The sequence below is a fragment of the Phyllobates terribilis genome, unplaced genomic scaffold (genome assembly GCF_046119375.1).
Source record: "Phyllobates terribilis strain yellow unplaced genomic scaffold, ASM4611937v1 Scaffold_2__4_contigs__length_985480577, whole genome shotgun sequence".
NCBI lineage: Eukaryota > Metazoa > Chordata > Amphibia > Anura > Dendrobatidae > Phyllobates > Phyllobates terribilis.
The window spans coordinates 613,346,390-613,365,107 of record NW_027362762.1 but is presented as its reverse complement, the minus strand read 5'-3'; the positions used below and the strand labels follow the sequence as shown (position 1 = coordinate 613,365,107).

The 18,718-nt window shown below is 40.0% G+C and overlaps 1 protein-coding gene across 3 annotated transcripts in view; it reads left to right on the top strand.

The window, feature by feature from the left end:
- Positions 1 to 17,440, top strand: part of PPARD (peroxisome proliferator activated receptor delta) — a 404,486-nt gene extending 387,046 nt beyond the window's left edge. For all 3 annotated transcript variants that reach the window (XM_073670643.1, XM_073670644.1, XM_073670642.1), the window contains one exon: positions 16,963 to 17,440. In XM_073670643.1, coding sequence (XP_073526744.1) covers positions 16,963 to 17,210 — 248 coding nt within the window. In that variant the 3' untranslated portion in view covers positions 17,211 to 17,440. The remainder of the gene's footprint in view (positions 1 to 16,962) is intronic.
- The last annotated feature ends 1,278 nt before the right edge of the window (positions 17,441 to 18,718 follow it).

The window sequence follows — 18,718 nt, the reverse complement described above, 5'->3', positions numbered from 1 at the left end:
TGACCTGCCAATCATGCTGGCTGTTGCGGGTAAAGAGGTGGCAGGTCTGCGCCCCAAAACAGGTGTGACTGCTGTCCCCCCAGTCACAGAGGATGAAGAGGCCGCGGATGCACAAGATATGGCAGACGGTGGTTGGCCCGGCCGGCTAGGCCGCATTGTAGCACACTGAGCTTCCCACTGCAACTTATGCTTCATGTCCATGTGCCGGTTCATGCATGAAGTACTCAAACTATGTATTTTTTGGCCTCTACTTAGCTTTTGCTGACAAATGTTACAGATAACACGAGTTGGGTCATCTTTATCGATCTGAAAAAATGCCCAGGCTATGCAAGGCTTAGCACCCATGCGACCTGAAGAGCCACCACGACTTGTGGTGAGAGGCAGAGTTGTGTTTGAGGATGCAGTTGTTGACGTGCTTCCAGTACTACGTCTCTGTCCAGGAAGGCGCAACCTGACCTCGTCGTCACTAGCATCTTCCTCCACCTCCTCTGCTGACCTCATCTCTTGGCTGACTGTGGGTTGACAGTAAGTGGGATCTCCGACCTCATCATCATCACCCTGTGCGTTATCACACCCGTCGTCCTCAGAGCCAACCTGTTCCTGCCCTGACAAAAAACTAAAGTTGTCGCTCCAATCAGGTATTTGAGTCTTATCATCGTCTTCCTCATTGTCTCCACCAACAGGAGTTACAGTTTGGGAATGAGGGTCTACATTATGGTCAGAACCTTCTGCGTCTGGTCCTGGATCCGACTCATAAAGATTCTGGGCATCAGTGCAGATCATTTCCTCGTCTGGATTCACAGAAGCGCTGGAGTCGACCTCTGATTCCCAGGCTATAGTATGAGTAAACAGCTCTGCAGACTCAACCATCTGTTCTACCTCATACTCAGACGGGCAGCTGGAGATTTGGGAGCTGTGAGGAAGCAAGTGCGATTTGGGTGACACCTTTGAGGACTGGAGTATTTGTGATGTTGAAGTTGATGTGGAGGAGAGCCCACTTAAAGGAGCACTTGATATCCGTTGAAGCACCTGCTGTTTTTGTGCCTCATCTGGAATTTGTAGCGATTGGCGTGGCCGTAAGAAAGGGATCTTATCACATTGTCCGCTAAAAGAAGTAGACATTTTAGTTTGGCTGGAAGATGGTCTTTCTTCTGCACCTACCCCACGGACACAACCTTTTTTCCCCTTCCCAACACGCCTATTCCCCTTTCCACCAGCAGCAGGCCTTTTTCCACTCATTTTGGTGGTTAACTAATTCACAACTCTGGAGTTGTTTGCACAAAAAAACAATGGATGGTAACCGAGCAGAGCTGAGTGGCCAAACTGTGGTATTAGGCCAAAACTATTGGCTGGGTTAGATGCAGAAAAAAATTATTTTTAATTTGCAACCTGATGGAGGTCAGTATAGATGGACTAATAGACCAAGTCCCACACACTGCTAGAAGCCCAAATATTTTTTCAGAGCTAGATTCAGAAATTTTTTTTATTCAATTTGCAACCTGATGGAGGTCAGTATAGATGGACTAATAGACCAAGTCCCACACACTGCTAGAAGCCCAAATATTTTTTCAGAGCTAGATGCAGAAAAAAATTATTTTTAATTTGCAACCTGATGGAGGTCAGTATAGATGGACTAATAGACCAAGTCCCACACACCGCTAGAAGCCCAAATATTTTTTCAGAGCTAGATGCAGAAAAAAATTATATTCAATTTGCAACCTGATGGAGGTCAGTATAGAAGGACTAATAGAACAAGTCCCACACACTGCTAGAAGCCCAAATATTTTTTCAGAGCTAAATGAAGAAAAAAATTATTTTTAATTTGCAACCTGATGGAGGTCAGTATAGATGGACTAATAGACCAAGTCCCACACACTGCTAGAAGCCCAAATATTTTTTCAGAGCTAGATGCAGAAAAAAATTATTTTTAATTTGCAACCTGATGGAGGTCAGTATAGATGGACTAATAGACCAAGTCCCACACACCGCTAGAAGCCCAAATATTTTTTCAGAGCTAGATGCAGAAAAAAATTATATTCAATTTGCAACCTGCTGGAGGTCAGTATAGAAGGACTAATAGAACAAGTCCCACACACTGCTAGAAGCCCAAATATTTTTTCAGAGCTAAATGAAGAAAAAAATTATTTTTAATTTGCAACCTGATGGAGGTCAGTATAGATGGACTAATAGACCAAGTCCCACACACTGCTAGAAGCCCAAATATTTTTTCAGAGCTAGATGCAGAAAAAAATTATTTTTAATTTGCAACCTGATGGAGGTCAGTATAGATGGACTAATAGACCAAGTCCCACACACCGCTAGAAGCCCAAATATTTTTTCAGAGCTAGATGCAGAAATTTTTTTTATTCAATTTGCAACCTGATGGAGGTCAGTATAGATGGACTAATAGACCAAGTCCCACACACTGCTAGAAGCCCAAATATTTTTTCAGAGCTAGATGCAGAAAAAAATTATTTTTAATTTGCAACCTGATGGAGGTCAGTATAGATGGACTAATAGACCAAGTCCCACACACTGCTAGAAGCCCAAATATTTTTTCAGAGCTAGATGCAGAAAAAAATTATTTTTAATTTGCAACCTGATGGAGGTCAGTATAGATGGACTAATAGACCAAGTCCCACACACCGCTAGAAGCCCAAATATTTTTTCAGAGCTAGATGCAGAAAATTTTTTTATTCAATTTGCAACCTGATGGAGGTCAGTATAGATGGACTAATAGACCAAGTCCCACACACTGCTAGAAGCCCAAATATTTTTTCAGAGCTAGATGCAGAAAAAAATTATTTTTAATTTGCAACCTGATGGAGGTCAGTATAGATGGACTAATAGACCAAGTCCCACACACTGCTAGAAGCCCAAATATTTTTTCAGAGCTAGATGCAGAAAAAAATTATTTTTAATTTGCAACCTGATGGAGGTCAGTATAGATGGACTAATAGACCAAGTCCCACACACTGCTAGAAGCCCAAATATTTTTTCAGAGCTAGATGCAGAAAAAAATTATTTTTAATTTGCAACCTGATGGAGGTCAGTATAGATGGACTAATAGAACAAGTCCCACATGCTGCTAGAAGCCCAAATATTTTTTCAGAGCTAAATGAAGAAAAAAATTATTTTTAATTTGCAACCTGATGGAGGTCAGTATAGATGGACTAATAGACCAAGTCCCACACACTGCTAGAAGCCCAAATATTTTTTCAGAGCTAGATGCAGAAAAAAATTATTTTTAATTTGCAACCTGATGGAGGTCAGTATAGATGGACTAATAGACCAAGTCCCACACACTGCTAGAAGCCCAAATATTTTTTCAGAGCTAGATGCAGAAAAAAATTATTTTTAATTTGCAACCTGATGGAGGTCAGTATAGATGGACTAATAGACCAAGTCCCACACACCGCTAGAAGCCCAAATATTTTTTCAGAGCTAGATGCAGAAAAATTTTTTATTCAATTTGCAACCTGATGGAGGTCAGTATAGATGGACTAATAGACCAAGTCCCACACACTGCTAGAAGCCCAAATATTTTTTCAGAGCTAGATGCAGAAAAAAATTATTTTTAATTTGCAACCTGATGGAGGTCAGTATAGATGGACTAATAGACCAAGTCCCACACACTGCTAGAAGCCCAAATATTTTTTCAGAGCTAGATGCAGAAAAAAATTATTTTTAATTTGCAACCTGATGGAGGTCAGTATAGATGGACTAATAGACCAAGTCCCACACACTGCTAGAAGCCCAAATCTTTTTTCAGAGCTAGATGCAGAAAAAAATTATTTTTAATTTGCAACCTGATGGAGGTCAGTATAGATGGACTAATAGAACAAATCCCACACGCTGCTAGAAGCCCAAATATTTTTTCAGAGATAAATGAAGAAAAAAATTATTTTTAATTTGCAACCTGATGGAGGTCAGTATAGATGGACTAATAGACCAAGTCCCACACACTGCTAGAAGCCCAAATATTTTTTCAGAGCTAGATGCAGAAAAAAATTATTTTTAATTTGCAACCTGATGGAGGTCAGTATAGATGGACTAATAGACCAAGTCCCACACACCGCTAGAAGCCCAAATATTTTTTCAGAGCTAGATGCAGAAAAAAATTATATTCAATTTGCAACCTGCTGGAGGTCAGTATAGAAGGACTAATAGAACAAGTCCCACACACTGCTAGAAGCCCAAATATTTTTTCAGAGCTAAATGAAGAAAAAATTTATTTTTAATTTGCAACCTGATGGAGGTCAGTATAGATGGACTAATAGACCAAGTCCCACACACTGCTAGAAGCCCAAATATTTTTTCAGAGCTAGATGCAGAAAAAAATTATATTCAGTTTGCAACCTGATGGAGGTCAGTATAGATGGACTAATAGAATGATGCTATGCCCAAAAGATTTTACTTCACTAGGTGCAGTAAAAAAATTGGTATTCTATACACAGGTGGTATATCTTGCAACACAGATAGGCTACTCCACTGACTAACACACTCTGCAATAGGCCAAAAAGGATTAGCTTTGCTAGATTCAGCCAAATGCTGTGAAAAAAACTTGCACAGCACTGGCACAGACCTGCCTGGCAAAAACTGATAGGAACTGATGTAACCTAGTCCTGAAAAGGACTCCAATTACAATTAGTCTTTACTCCCACAATCTATCTATTTAAGAGCACAGACCTGCTTGATAAAAGTCGTAGGAAATGCTGTAACCTAGTCCTTAAAAGGACTGCAATCACAACTATTCCCTACTCCCAAGCTATCTGTATATTTGTGCGAAAATTGGCTTGAAATTAACAAGGTATAGCGCACACAGCAACAGCGGTGCCGTCTAACACGCAGCTGCAGCAGTGAGAAAATGGTGGCGACGGGGAAAATGGCTTGGTCTTATAGGGCAAGGACATGTGACATACACTGCCAATCACACATGCCCTTGCTTGTGTGAAAAAAAGCACTTCGCTCCGTGTGTGCGCTGCTGATAGGCTGACAGATTGCACCTCCCCACTGCAAATGCGGGAAAGAGAAAAAAAAATGGAGATCTTCATTGTTCCTGCAGAGATCCATCCCCTGCCCCTCCCCCCGCCCCGCTGTACACTCAAACTGCGTATTAACATTAATTTTCATCATTACTGAGAAAAAATCCAGTTATGATTTTGGTGCACGAACAGTTATCGAACATAACCTCGAACAGCCGAATTTTTCTCAAATTGTTCGTGTTCGCCGACCGGCTCGAACACCGCCCAAAACAGCTCGAATTTGAGATTGGCGAACAGTTCGAGTAGAACAACGCTCATCTCTACTTATAACTTCCTAACAAAAAAAATGTTTGTTTCCAAAATTGTGCTGATGTAAAGTAGACATGTTGGAAATGTTATTTATTAAGTATATTGTGTGACATATCTCTCTGATTTAAGTGCATGAAAATTCAAAGTTTGAAAAATGCAAAATTTTCCACATTTTCGCCAAATTTCTAATTTTTTCACAAATAAACGTAAGTCATATTGAAAATTTTTTTACCACTATCATGAAGTACAATATGTCACGAAAAAACAATCTCAGAATCAGTGGGATCCGTTGAAGCGTTCCAGAGTTATTGGCCTGGTCATTAACATGCAAACCACCTTTGGGGGTAAAGGGGTTAAATAACATTTTACCTCACAAAATGAATCCTCTGCGATCCCATGCTGTAATGTCTGTATTGTCTTTTGCTTCCTCCCCTGCCCAGGAGCTGTGGTATGATCAGACCGTGTTCTGTACATGGTCAGACACAGACAACTTTTAAAATGAACTTTTGTTTGTGGGAAAACCCCTTTAATGTCATATATTTTGCCTAAAGTAGGATGTTTAAAGTTCTCTCCCTTTATTATATTTGTGCAATTTATGCAACTCAAACAAGGAAAACACTCTGTACATTTTCTCCTCGTTAATGTATTTTCAGTCCTTTTCTTTAACAAACCAATGTTTGAACAGACCAATTTATCTTTGAGATTTTTTGCACGTTTATACGAAAAGAGAAAGAAAGAAAGATAAATTCCTCCACCTCCGCCAAACACTTCCCCAGCATAGTCCAGTGCTTCTTAATAATCCCTTCTATAGCATTACTCTCCTCCCTGTATGCCAATACCATAGGGATCCTCTTTGGACCTACTTCCACTATTCAACTTTTATTTAATAATATATTGCAATCCATTTGTTTAGCCCTATCTTCAACTTTATTTAATATTTTTAATGGATAATTTCTATTCCTAAATTTTCTTGTTAGATCATCAAAAGCTGTCTGTACATTCATTTAGTCACTAATTATTCTTTTTAACATTAGATACTGACTATAAGGGAGTGATTCTATCAATTTCCTGTGGGGGTGACTTTGAAATTTCAATATGTTGTTTCTGTCTGTTGGCTTTGTAAACAGCATTGTAAAGAAGCCTTTTTTTATCAGTCTGTACAAGTACATCCAAAAATTGGATCTCCACAGTAGAATGTACCAGGGTAAATTAAATATCTCTGTCCATACCATTAAGAAAAGTTTCAGAATTCAAATAGTTCGGATAATAATTTGTTTCGTATGAAACGTGCGTCGAGGCGCCCTGCCTGTCTGCCTGAAATCCTGAGAAAGATTTAATATGTGCTGGATGAAACCAAGTTTAATAAAATCATAGATGATGATAAGTTCACATTAGGTAAGTTTATTTACCTGATGTAAATGTTCTCGCAATAGAGGCTTTTATAGCAGCAGTTAATGAAGATGTGAGAATCTTTAAGAGAAAAACTTTAAATGTATTTAAACATCCCAATTTGTCTAGAAAGGAGTCTGAATCGTTGTCAGCAATAATCCATGACGACGACATCACCATCAAATCGACAGACAAGGGTGGTGCTGTTGTCGTCATGGATAATTCTAAATATATTTCTGAAATTGAAAGGCAACTAAAGGATTACAATGTATTTTGTTTACTTGGAGGTGACCCAAAGTTTGAAATCCTGAGAAAGATTAAATATGTGCTGGATGAAGCCAAGTTTAATTGAATCATAGATGATGATATGTTTCAATTTTTGTATTTTGAGAATCCGGTTACTCCGTTCATATACAAATTGCCCAAAATTCAAAAGTCTATGATAGATCCACCAAGACGACCAATAGTCTCGGGGAGTGACTCAGTTTTTAGTCGTATAGGGATTTTTCTGGATAAAATTTTGGGTCTCCTCTCAAAGTGTACTGCATCATTTATACAGGATTCTGCTGATTTTCTATGTAAAATAAGTGAAGTAAAAGTTGAAGAAAATGAAATTACTCTTGCGTCCTTTGATATAATATCATTATACACCTTAATTGATCACAAAAGAGGTCTGGAAGCGGTTTATAGGAATTTAAGGGAAACTGAATACACATCTAGTTGTAAAAAATGTATTCTTGATATGCTTGAATTGGTACTTAAAAATAATTATTGTTTGTTTTGTGATAGATTTTATTTTCAATGGTACTGCAATGGGGGCGAATATAGCGCCAGCTTATGCGAAACTCATGATGAGGTCACTGGAGGAGCACCTCATCTATGTGTCCCACCACTTCGGACATGTGCGGAGTTGGTGTAGATACATAGACGATGTCTTCCTGCTTTGGCGGTGTTCCATATCCGAATTATTTTAATTTTGAAACTTTTCTTAATGGTATGGACAGAGATATTAAATTTACCCTTGTACATTCTACTGTGGAGATTCAATTTTTGGATGTACTTGTACAGACTGATAAAAAAGGCTTCTCTACAATGCTATACACAAAGCCAATAAACAGGAACAATATATTAAAATTTGAAAGTCACCACCCTAGGAAATTGATAGAATCACTCCCTTATAGTCAGTATCTAAGTTTAAAAAGAATAATTGGTGACAAAATGAAAGTACAGATAGCTTTTGATGATCTAACAATAAAATTTATGAATAGAAATGATCTATTAAAAATATTAAATAAAGTTTAAGATAGGGCTAAACAAATGGATTGCAATCTATTATTAAATAAAAGACGAATAGTGGAAGGAGCTCCAAAAAGGATCCCTATGGTCTTGACATACAGCAAGGAGAGTAATGCTATAGCGGGGATTATTAAGTAGCACTGGTCAATGCTGGGGAAGTGTTTGCCGACGGTGGAGGAATTTACCTTTCCCCTCTCTTTTCATAAACACTACTGTTCAAAAGTTTAGGGTCATTTTGTTATGTTCTGCTACCAGAGCTAAGGAAAGAGAGGAAATCTGTCCCTACGATAGAACTCAGCTGAATCCCTACGATGTAACAGGGAACCTGATCCTGCGATCAGACCTGCTAAAGTCCTAAGCTAGTCTGTACGGAGACCTATAGATGTGGGGAAGGAATCCCTACAAGTACTAAGGACTGGGAGGAAAAAGGGACACCTCCTAACAGAAATAGTAGCAGACAGACAAACAAACAAAATATATAGAACACTGAGGTCCGTAGACCAAGCAAACTAACAGAGTTAGATACAGAGCACAGGCTAGCTAGAAAGTAGTTATACAATGAAGTCCAGCAAAGCCAGAAGGGCGGAGCAGGATTAAATAGGCCAACAAGGTCATGTGACCAGCAAAGGAAAAAACCTAAGAGCAAGGTTCTAACAGTACCCCCCCTTCTAAGAGGATCCTCCGGATCACCTAGGACCAGGCTTATCAGGAAATCTCCTGTGAAACGCTCTGATAAGTCTGGACGCGGAAACATCATCTGACCTCACCCAAGAGTTATCCTCGGGTCCGAAACCTTTCCAGGCCACAAGATACTGCAAACTACCTCTATACCGTCTAGAGTTAAGGATGCGAGAAATTTCATATTCCCCGTCCTCCACCACCGGAGGAACAGAGGCAGAGGTGTCACCATCCGACACAACAGCTTTTTTTAACAGAGAGACATGAAATACCGGATTAATTCTCCAGGAGGTAGGAACCTTCAACCTAACAGCAGATTGGTTGACAACCTGAAGCACCTTAAAGGGCCCTACAAACTTGGGACCCAATTTCTTAGAAGGAATCCTCAACCGCAGATTCCTAGAGGACAACCAGACCATGTCACCAACAGCGAACAAAACCTCCTGTCGTTTCCTATCAAAGTAGTCTTTAGATTTTCTGTTGGCCTCCTGAAGATTACCACGCACATCCGTCCAAACTCTCTCCAAATCACCGGAAAAATTCTCCTCCTCAGGCACGGCAGATCCCAACTTGGAGAACGACCCAAACGACGGATGTCTCCCAGAACAACAAAAAAAAGGCGAACAACCAGCAGAAGAAGATGTATGATTGTTCAGAGCAAATTCAGCAAGTGGCAGAAACTCAGACCACCCCTCTTGATTGTCTGCCACAAAACAACGCAAGAACTGCTCAACATCCTGGTTTTTCCTTTCTGTCTGGCCATTAGATTCAGGATGATATCCGGACGAGAACGACAAATGAACTCCCAACCTGTCACAAAAGGCACGCCAAAAACGAGCCACGAACTGAGGACCCCTATCAGAAACAATGTCAGTAGGAACGCCATGAAGTCTGACAATTTCCTTGACAAAGGCCTTAGCGAGAGTTTTAGCGCAGGGCAGTTTGACGAAGGGAACCAAGTGACACATCTTGCTAAAACGGTCCACGACCACCCAAATGACAGTAAAACCCTCAGAGGGGGGAAGGTCAGTTATAAAGTCCATAGCCAAATGTGTCCAAGGAGCACTGGGAACCTCCAAAGGACAAAGCAACCCCGCAGCAGGAGTATGTGAGGACTTAGATCTAGCACATATAGTACATTGACGCACCCACTTAATGACTTCCTTCTGCCATCCAGGCCACCAAAAACTGCAACCCACCAGTCTCTTGGTCTCAGAGATCCCGGGATGACCTGCCAACCGAGACTCGTGACACTCAACAAACAAATCTCTCCTAAAGGTCCCAGGCACAAACAACCTCCCATGAGGAGTGTTAGATGGGGCATTCTCCTGTGCTTTAAGAATCTCATCTTCCAAAACGGAGTCCAAAGCAGCTATCACAACACCTTCTTGTAAAATGTTCTCCTCTTTCTCAGCACCGACTATGGGAGAAAAACTGCGAGACAAGGCATCCGCCTTAACATTCTTAGTACCAGGGATGTAAGTAACGGAGAAATTAAACCGCGAGAAAAACAGTGCCCACCTAGCCTGACGGGCATTCAGGCGCTTGGCAGCATCAAGATATATCAGATTTTTATGATCCGTAAGAACCTGAACGGGAAATTCCGCACCTTCCAAGAAGTGGCGCCAGTGTTCAAATGCGAGTTTAATAGCCAATAATTCCCGATTACCAATATCGTAATTCAGTTCAGTCTCCGAAAAATTTTTTGAAAAAAAAGGCACAGGGATGTAATCCATCCCCGTTATCCTGAGACAATACTGCGCCAACCCCCACAGAGGAAGCATCAACCTCAACCAAAAACGGCTTAGTCACATCAGGCTGCATAAGGATGGGAGCAGAGGTGAACCTCTCCTTGAGATACACAAAAGCTTCAATGGCCTCAGAAGACCACTGAACCGCATCATGATGGAACAGAAAAATCTTTCCTTAGAGAATTTGCGGGCTGGACTTACTGTTATGTTCTGCTACCAGAGCTAAGGAAAGAGAGGAAATCTGTCCCTACGATAGAACTCAGCTGAATCCCTACGATGTAACAGGGAACCTGATCCTGCGATCAGACCTGCTAAAGTCCTAAGCTAGTCTGTACGGAGACCTATAGATGTGGGGAAGGAATCCCTACAAGTACTAAGGACTGGGAGGAAAAAGGGACACCTCCTAACAGAAATAGTAGCAGACAGACAAACAAACAAAATATATAGAACACTGAGGTCCGTAGACCAAGCAAACTAACAGAGTTAGATACAGAGCACAGGCTAGCTAGAAAGTAGTTATACAATGAAGTCCAGCAAAGCCAGAAGGGCGGAGCAGGATTAAATAGGTCAACAAGGTCATGTGACCAGCAAAGGAAAAAACCTAAGAGCAAGGTTCTAACACATTTAGAAATGTCATTATTTTTGAAAGAAAAGCACATTTTTTTCAATGAAGCTAACATTAAATGAATCAGAAATACACTCTATACATTGTTAATGTGGTAAATGACTATTCTAGCTGTAAACATCTTGTTTTTATTGTAATATCTACATGTGGTAAATGACTTTATATGGTAAATGACTATTCTAGCTGTAAACATCTTGTTTTTATTGCAATATCTACATAGGTGTATAGAGGCCCATTTCCAACAACCACCACTCCAGTGTTTTAATGGTACAATGTGTTTGCTAACTGTGTAAGAAGGCTAATGAATGTTTAGAAAACCCTAGAAAACTATTGCACAAATGTGTTAGCCCAGCTGAAAACAGTTTGACTGATTTGAGAAGCTATAAAATTGACCTTCCTTTGAGCTAATTGAGAATCTGGAGCATTACATTTGTTTGTTCTATGAAGAAAGAAGGTTAGAGTCTCTAGTTTGAGAAATCAACGACTCACAGCTCCTCAACTGGCAGCTTCATTAAATAGTACACTCAAAACGCCAGTGTCAACATCTACAGTGAAGATGCGACTCCGGGATGCTGGCATTCGGGGCAAAGTGGCAAAGAAAGGTGTTTGGATCACACAGAAGAACATTTGTGAGACGCAGAACAACTGAAAAGATGCTGGAAGAGTGCCTGACGCCATCTGTCAAGCATGGTGGAGGTAATATGATGGTCTGGGGTTGCTTTGGTGCTGGTAAAGTGGGAGATTTGTACAAGGTAAATGGGATTTTGAATAAGGAAGGCTATCACTCCATTTTGCAATGCCATGCCATACCCTGTGGACAGCGCTTGATTGGAGCCAATTTCATCCTACAACAGGACAATAACCCAAAGGACACCTCCAAATTATGCATGAACTATTTAGGGAAGAAGCAGGCAGCTGGTATTCTATATGTAATAGAGTCACCAGATCTCAACCCCATTGAGCTGTTTTGGGAGCAGCTTGACCGTATGGTACGCAAAAAGTGCCCATCAAGCCAATCCAACTTGTGGGAGGGGCTTCAGGAAACATGGGGTGAAATTTCTCAAGATTACCTCAGCAAATTAACAGCTAGAATGCCAAAGGTCTGCAATGCTGTAATTGCTGCAAAGGGAGCATTCTTTGACGAAAGCAAAGTTTGAAGGAAAAAATTATTCTTTCTAATAAAAATCTTTATTTCTAACCTTGTCAATGTCTGGACTATATTTTCTATTCATTTTGCAACTCATTTGATAAATAAAAGTATGAGTTTTCATGGAAAACACAAAATTATCTGGATGACCCCAAACTTTTAAACGGTAGTGTAAACGTGCAGAAAATCTCACAGATAAATTGGTCTGTTCAGACATTGGTTTGTTAAAGGACCCAAAATACATTAATGGAGAGAAAACGTACAGAGTGTTTTCCTTGTTTGAGTTGCATAAATTACACAAATATGATAAAGGGAGAGAACTTTAAACATCCCACTTCAGGCAAAACATATGACATTAAATCTTATATGACTTGCAATACTGACCATGTAGTCTGTTTTACAATGTCCTTGTAAATTAATTTACGTTGGTGAAACAACATGGAATTTGAAAACGAGAATTAACCACCATCGCCATACGATTAGAAAAAATAAACTAGACCTACCGGTATCAAAGCAATTTGTAGAATCAGGCCATAGATCTCAAATTTAGTATAATAGACCATGTACCACCACTCAGGAGGGGAGGCAATAAGGAAACAATACTCAAAAAGAAAGAACTGGAATGGATTTATAGACTAGAGTCATTAAAACCCAATGGCCTTAATGTCGATTGTAAATTACATACACTTATTTGATAGATCTCCTGTATATGGATAATTTCCTTGATGCAGTATTGAGTATTTTAATTTTTATTATTTTTTTATTATTCACAGATTATGGCACTATTGAATGCAATTTTTGAATTTGACTCCTTCCACCGTCTGAGACATTGATGATAACTGCAACATCACAGCATTGATAATTTGTGTCAGAAATTCAATCATGGCCCCTTTTGTATTTTTGATGAAGTATCAGTAGCCCTCTCTTAGTATTAGCATAAAAATGAATATACAGATTAATAATTAAATGATGAGTATATGTAGTTCTCTTTTGAATTGAATCATATGTGTGATTCTACTTTAAATGGTTTGTATACAATTGGGTATTAAAAGTACATTACATAGAAAGTATGATATAAAAGAGGCTCATGATTGATTAAAATTAATAGCGCAATATAAAATAGATTGGAAATATAGATTAAATCGATATATATTTGAGTGATATGTTTTGTAATGATATTGTGATGTCTCTGAGACATCTGGGATAATATGCCCTCTGTTGCGAAGGTGCCTCTGTACCCTGAAGGGATACGGAGCATGCGCTGGTTTTAGCAACAAAGTTATCTTCAACTACATGGCGATTTGCCGATGCGCAGATGCCAGGTGAGCATAGCTTTGTAGCTCTATGCATTACACACTTTGGAGAATGCACAATGTAACTTTCGGGATGCCGAGAGTGGGGTGGATACTATGAAATCAATGGTAATGGTGGGGTGAGTCATTAAAATAACAAATAACAAATGCATTGCACATGAGATCAATTAATATGTAATATGACTATATGCACTTATAATAATGAATTTATATACAATATGTACAATGAATAGAATGTAATGACACATATGGATCTTGCACTGTGCACTTTTTAGTTATATATTATTGAATTCTATGAATTTATATGTTAATCAATATGTAAATGGAACACCTATTTATATCAGTGGGGGCATTATTCATGTGGAATACATGTTGGAGGGCTTATATGAATACAGGGTGGGCCATTTATATGGATACACTTAAATTAAATGGGAATGATTTGTGTTATCAACTTCTTGTTTGTGGCACATTAGTATATTGAAGGGGGAAAACTTTTCCAGATGGGTGGTGACCATGGAGGCCATTTTAAAGTCGGCCATTTTGGATTCAACTTTATTTTTTTCAATGGGAAGAGGGTCATGTGACACATCAAACTTATTGAGAATTTGATAAGAAAACCAATGGCGTGCTTGGTTTTAACATAATTTATTCTTTCATATATATATATCTATATATCTATATATATATATATATATATATATAGATATACATATACACAGTACAGACCAAAAGTTTGGACACACCTCATTTAAAGATTTTTCTGTATTTTCATGACTATGAAAATTGTACATTCACACTGAAGGCATCAAAACTATGAATTAACACATGTGGAATTATATACTTAACAAAAAAGTGTGAAACAACTGAAAATATGTCTTATATTCTAGGTTCTTCAAAGTAGCCACCTTTTGCTTTGATGACTGCTTTGCACACTCTTGGCATTCTATTGATGAGCTTCAAGAGGTAGTCACCGGAAATATATGTGTGTGTGTGTATATATATATATACACTGCTCAAAAAAGTAAAGGGAACACTTAAAAAGCAGAATATAACTCCAAGTAAGTCAAACTCCTGTGAAATCAAACTGTCCACTTAGGAAGCAACACTGATTGACAACCAATTTCACATCCTGTTGTACAAATGGAATAGACAATAGATGAAAATTATTGGCAATTATCAAGACACACTCAATAAAGAAGTGTTTCTGCAGGTGGGGACCACAGACCACATCTCAGTACCAATGCTTTCAGGAGACGTGGAGGGGGCCGTAGGAGGGCAACAACCCAGCAGTAGGACCACTACCTCCGCCTTTGTGCAAGCAGGAACAGGAGGAGCTCTGCCAGAGCCCTGCAAAATGACCTCCAGCAGGCCACAAATGTGCATGTGTCTGCATGAGGGTGGTATGAGGGCCCAACGTCCACAGATGGGGTTTGTGCTCAGAGCCCAACACCGTGCAGGATGCTTGGCATTTGCCACAGAACACCAGGATTGGCAAAGTCGCCACTGGCGCCCTGTGCTCTTCACAGATGAAAGCAGGTTCACACTGAGCACATGTGACAGATGTAACAGAGTCTGGAGACGCCATGGAGAGAGATCTGCTGCCTGCAACATCCTTCAGCATGACCGGTTTGGCAGTGGGTCAGTAATGGTGTGGGGTGGCATTTCTTTGGAGGGCCGCACAGCCCTCCATGTGCTCGCCAGAGGTAGCCTGACTGCCATTAGGTACCGATATCTGGCATTGTCCTGCATTAGAAGGAACCCAGGGCCAACTGCACCAGCATATTGTCTCACAAGGGGTCTGCGGATCTCATCTCGGTACCTAATGGCAGTCAGGCTACCTCTGGCGAGCATATGGAGGGCTGTGCGGCCCTCCAAAGAAATGCCACCCCACACCATTACTGACCCACTGCCAAACCGGTCATGCTGAAGGATGTTGCAGGCAGCAGATCTCTCTGCATGGCGTCTCCAGACTCTGTTACATCTGTCACATGTGCTCAGTGTGAACCTGCTTTCATCTGTGAAGAGCACAGGGCGCCAGTGGCGACTTTGCCAATCCTGGTGTTCTGTGGCAAATGCCAAGCATCCTGCACGGTGTTGGGCTCTGAGCACAACCCCCATATGTGGACTTCGGGCACTCATACCACCCTCATGGAGTTGGTTTCTAACCGTTTGTGCAGAAACATGCACATTTGTGGCCTGCTGGAGGTCATTTTGCAGGGCTCTGGCAGTGCTCCTCCTGTTCCTGCTTGCACAAAGGCGGAGGTAGCGGTCCTGCTGCTGGGTTGTTGCCATCCTACGGCCCCCTCCACGTCTCCTGGTGTACTGGCCTGTCACCTGTTAGCCTCTGGACACTACGCTGACAGACACAGCAAACCTTCTTGCCACAACTCGCATTGTTGTTCAGGATGAGCTGCACTACCTGAACGACTTCTGTGGGTTGTAGAGTCCTTCTCATGCTACCATGAGTGTGAAAGCACAACCAACATTCAAAAGTGACCAAAACATCAGTGGTACTCAGATGTAGTCTGTGGTCCCCACTTGCAGAACCACTCCTTTATTGAGTGTGTCTTGATAATTGCCAATAATTTCCATCTATTGTCTATTCCATTTGCACAACAGCATGTGAAATTGATTGTCAATCAGTGTTGCTTCCTAAGTGGACAGTTTGATTTCACAGAAGATTGATTTACTTGGAGTTATATTCTATTGTTTAAGTGTTCCCTTTATTGTTTTGAGGTGTGTATATATATATATATATATATATATATATATATATATTTATATATATATATTTATAAAAAAGCTGTTTCCTATTTTCTCCCCAAAATTTTGGGTGCGTCTTATAATCCACAAAATAAGGTAATATGTTCATTAGTTTTACTTATTTATTTTCTTTTTAGTACTTCCCATTAAATATGCATGTAGTCCGCACATGGCTGTATCAAAAAAGTTTTGCCAGAGCCAACTACCAGGAGGTATCAAAGCAAAACAGCTTTATTTATGACGTTACATACCAACAAGAGACAAAAAACACAGCATTATAAATGCTTGTAAAAAAATGCACTCAAAAACGCAATGAAAAAATGCATGTAACCTAATTTACATAATAGGTGCAGAAATGATGCAGAGCATCTGCAACATCAAAAACTCACCAAAAGCTCATCGTGGGAATCTAGCCTAAGGGTGAACTATTTCTTCTGAAAAAGTCTTTAGTTGTCATCTGAGTGCTGGAGACTGCTGTTTCATAAAATTCTTTCTTCTCCCAATGATTTATTACAAGATGTAGGTTAATCTGCCATTCTATTAATCCATTCTATTAATCTAATTCACATAGCATTTATGCTAATTTAACTAATATCTGCATTATTTACTTTTCCTCTCATTACTCTTTTTTTAAATTAATGAATTAATTTATTTATTTATTTTTACAAGAAGTCTTAACAATTGTTTTTTCAATTTCTGCATCTAGACCGCCCAGGCCTCATGAGCTCTTCCCAAGTAGAAGACATCCAAGAAAGAATTCTAAGTACTCTCAAGCGTCATCTTCAGACATCTCACCCAGCTGCTCCTTTTCTTTTTCCAAAACTATTACACAAAATGGCTGATCTGCGACAACTGGTGACTGAGCATGCAGAACTTGTACAGAGTATAAAACGTACTGAATCCAGCACATCACTGCATCCTCTGCTACAGGAGATCTATAGAGACATGTACTGACTATATCGTTTATGTAATACTAACATGCATTTATTGTTTCCTCATTTATCAGAACTTTTAGTATAAGAATACATTTCTTCTTAGTACTTACTGATTTGTACTTAAAGTTGATAATGCCCAGGTAAAATTGTGTTCAGCATTCATGAACATCTCATATTTCAGAATGTAAACCATATAATGATGATGATGCTATCTTTTTTAATCATTAAAAATGCTTCCCAAAATAGTAATGAATATCTTTCCAAGGACATTTAATTTATGAACGTCATCGTCATATAGAGAGGGCAGTTTAAAGGGAATCTGTCACCCCCCTGGACCTAACAATATGGGCATGCAGGTTGTAGAATGCTAGAAGGGTGAAAAAGTAACGTGGAAAATGGCAATTGCAGGGCGCAGGCACAGGACAACCACCAGATGTCACGGGACACTGTGATACTGATGAGAGGCGGCCGCTATGATAATAAAGACCGGAGGTAGAGTTTTTTTTCCAGGTGCTGCACACCCCAGAGCCTGGAAGAACGGTATGACTATTGTAAGTATTCTAGAACCCGTATGACCATATTAATAGGTTAGGTAAGTCCAAGGGGGTGACAGATTCCCCTTAACTACACGCCACATTGAAATTGCAAGAGTAAGAAGAAAAATTAATTGAATGATGAAATCACCAGATTGATAGACATGTTAATAATATGCCAATTATGAAAGTGTGGAAACAAAATTTTCAAAGCATCTCGATTTATTCAATATCGCTACACGCAGAAATACATGCATTTCCCCATACCTTGGCATATTATAAATGGGGGTAAGGGATGTTCAGCCTTACTGAATGCTCTTTGGTATGCAAACCATCAAGATCTACAGCTGGCAGCTGCCTGTGCAATTGCCGCTCAATCATGTCCTCAATTGGAGATAAGTCCAGAGATGCTTCAGGCCTTGGTAGCAAGTTTATGCCAGGCAGGCTCCACACCACAGCATTAGCATCAGGTGCCCTGTTGATGTTGTGTTGAAAAACGTCTTATGGGACACTTCATAGAAGTGGCCATACCGCTGGTTCCACAGCCAAATCAATACAATGCCGCCTGGAGTGAACCTAGCGTGAAAACTAGAGGGATTCAGCTACCATAAATTATGCCACCCCACACTATAGTCCCAGGAGTATGACTGATATGATGTACCCTTATGAAGACCTCTTCATGTTGTGGTACACATGGTCTCTGGACCAATCTCCGACCATCATTGTGTCCATGACAAAAGTTTGCCTCATAGCTGAAGAGGATAGGCTTCCATTCTAGCCTCCATTGCTGGCCTGCTGTGCACCATGATAGCCCTTGACAGCAGTTACGTGGGGTTAATGAAACACCTGCAGCTGGAAATCTGACTCTTAGCCCAATGTCATGTAAACACAGTCTGATGGTTTGTTCAAAATCTTTGATACCTTAGGGTTAGTATGTGACATTTAATTGCACTTAGCGTGCAGAATCTATCAATCGTGGTACCAGTGGTATGGC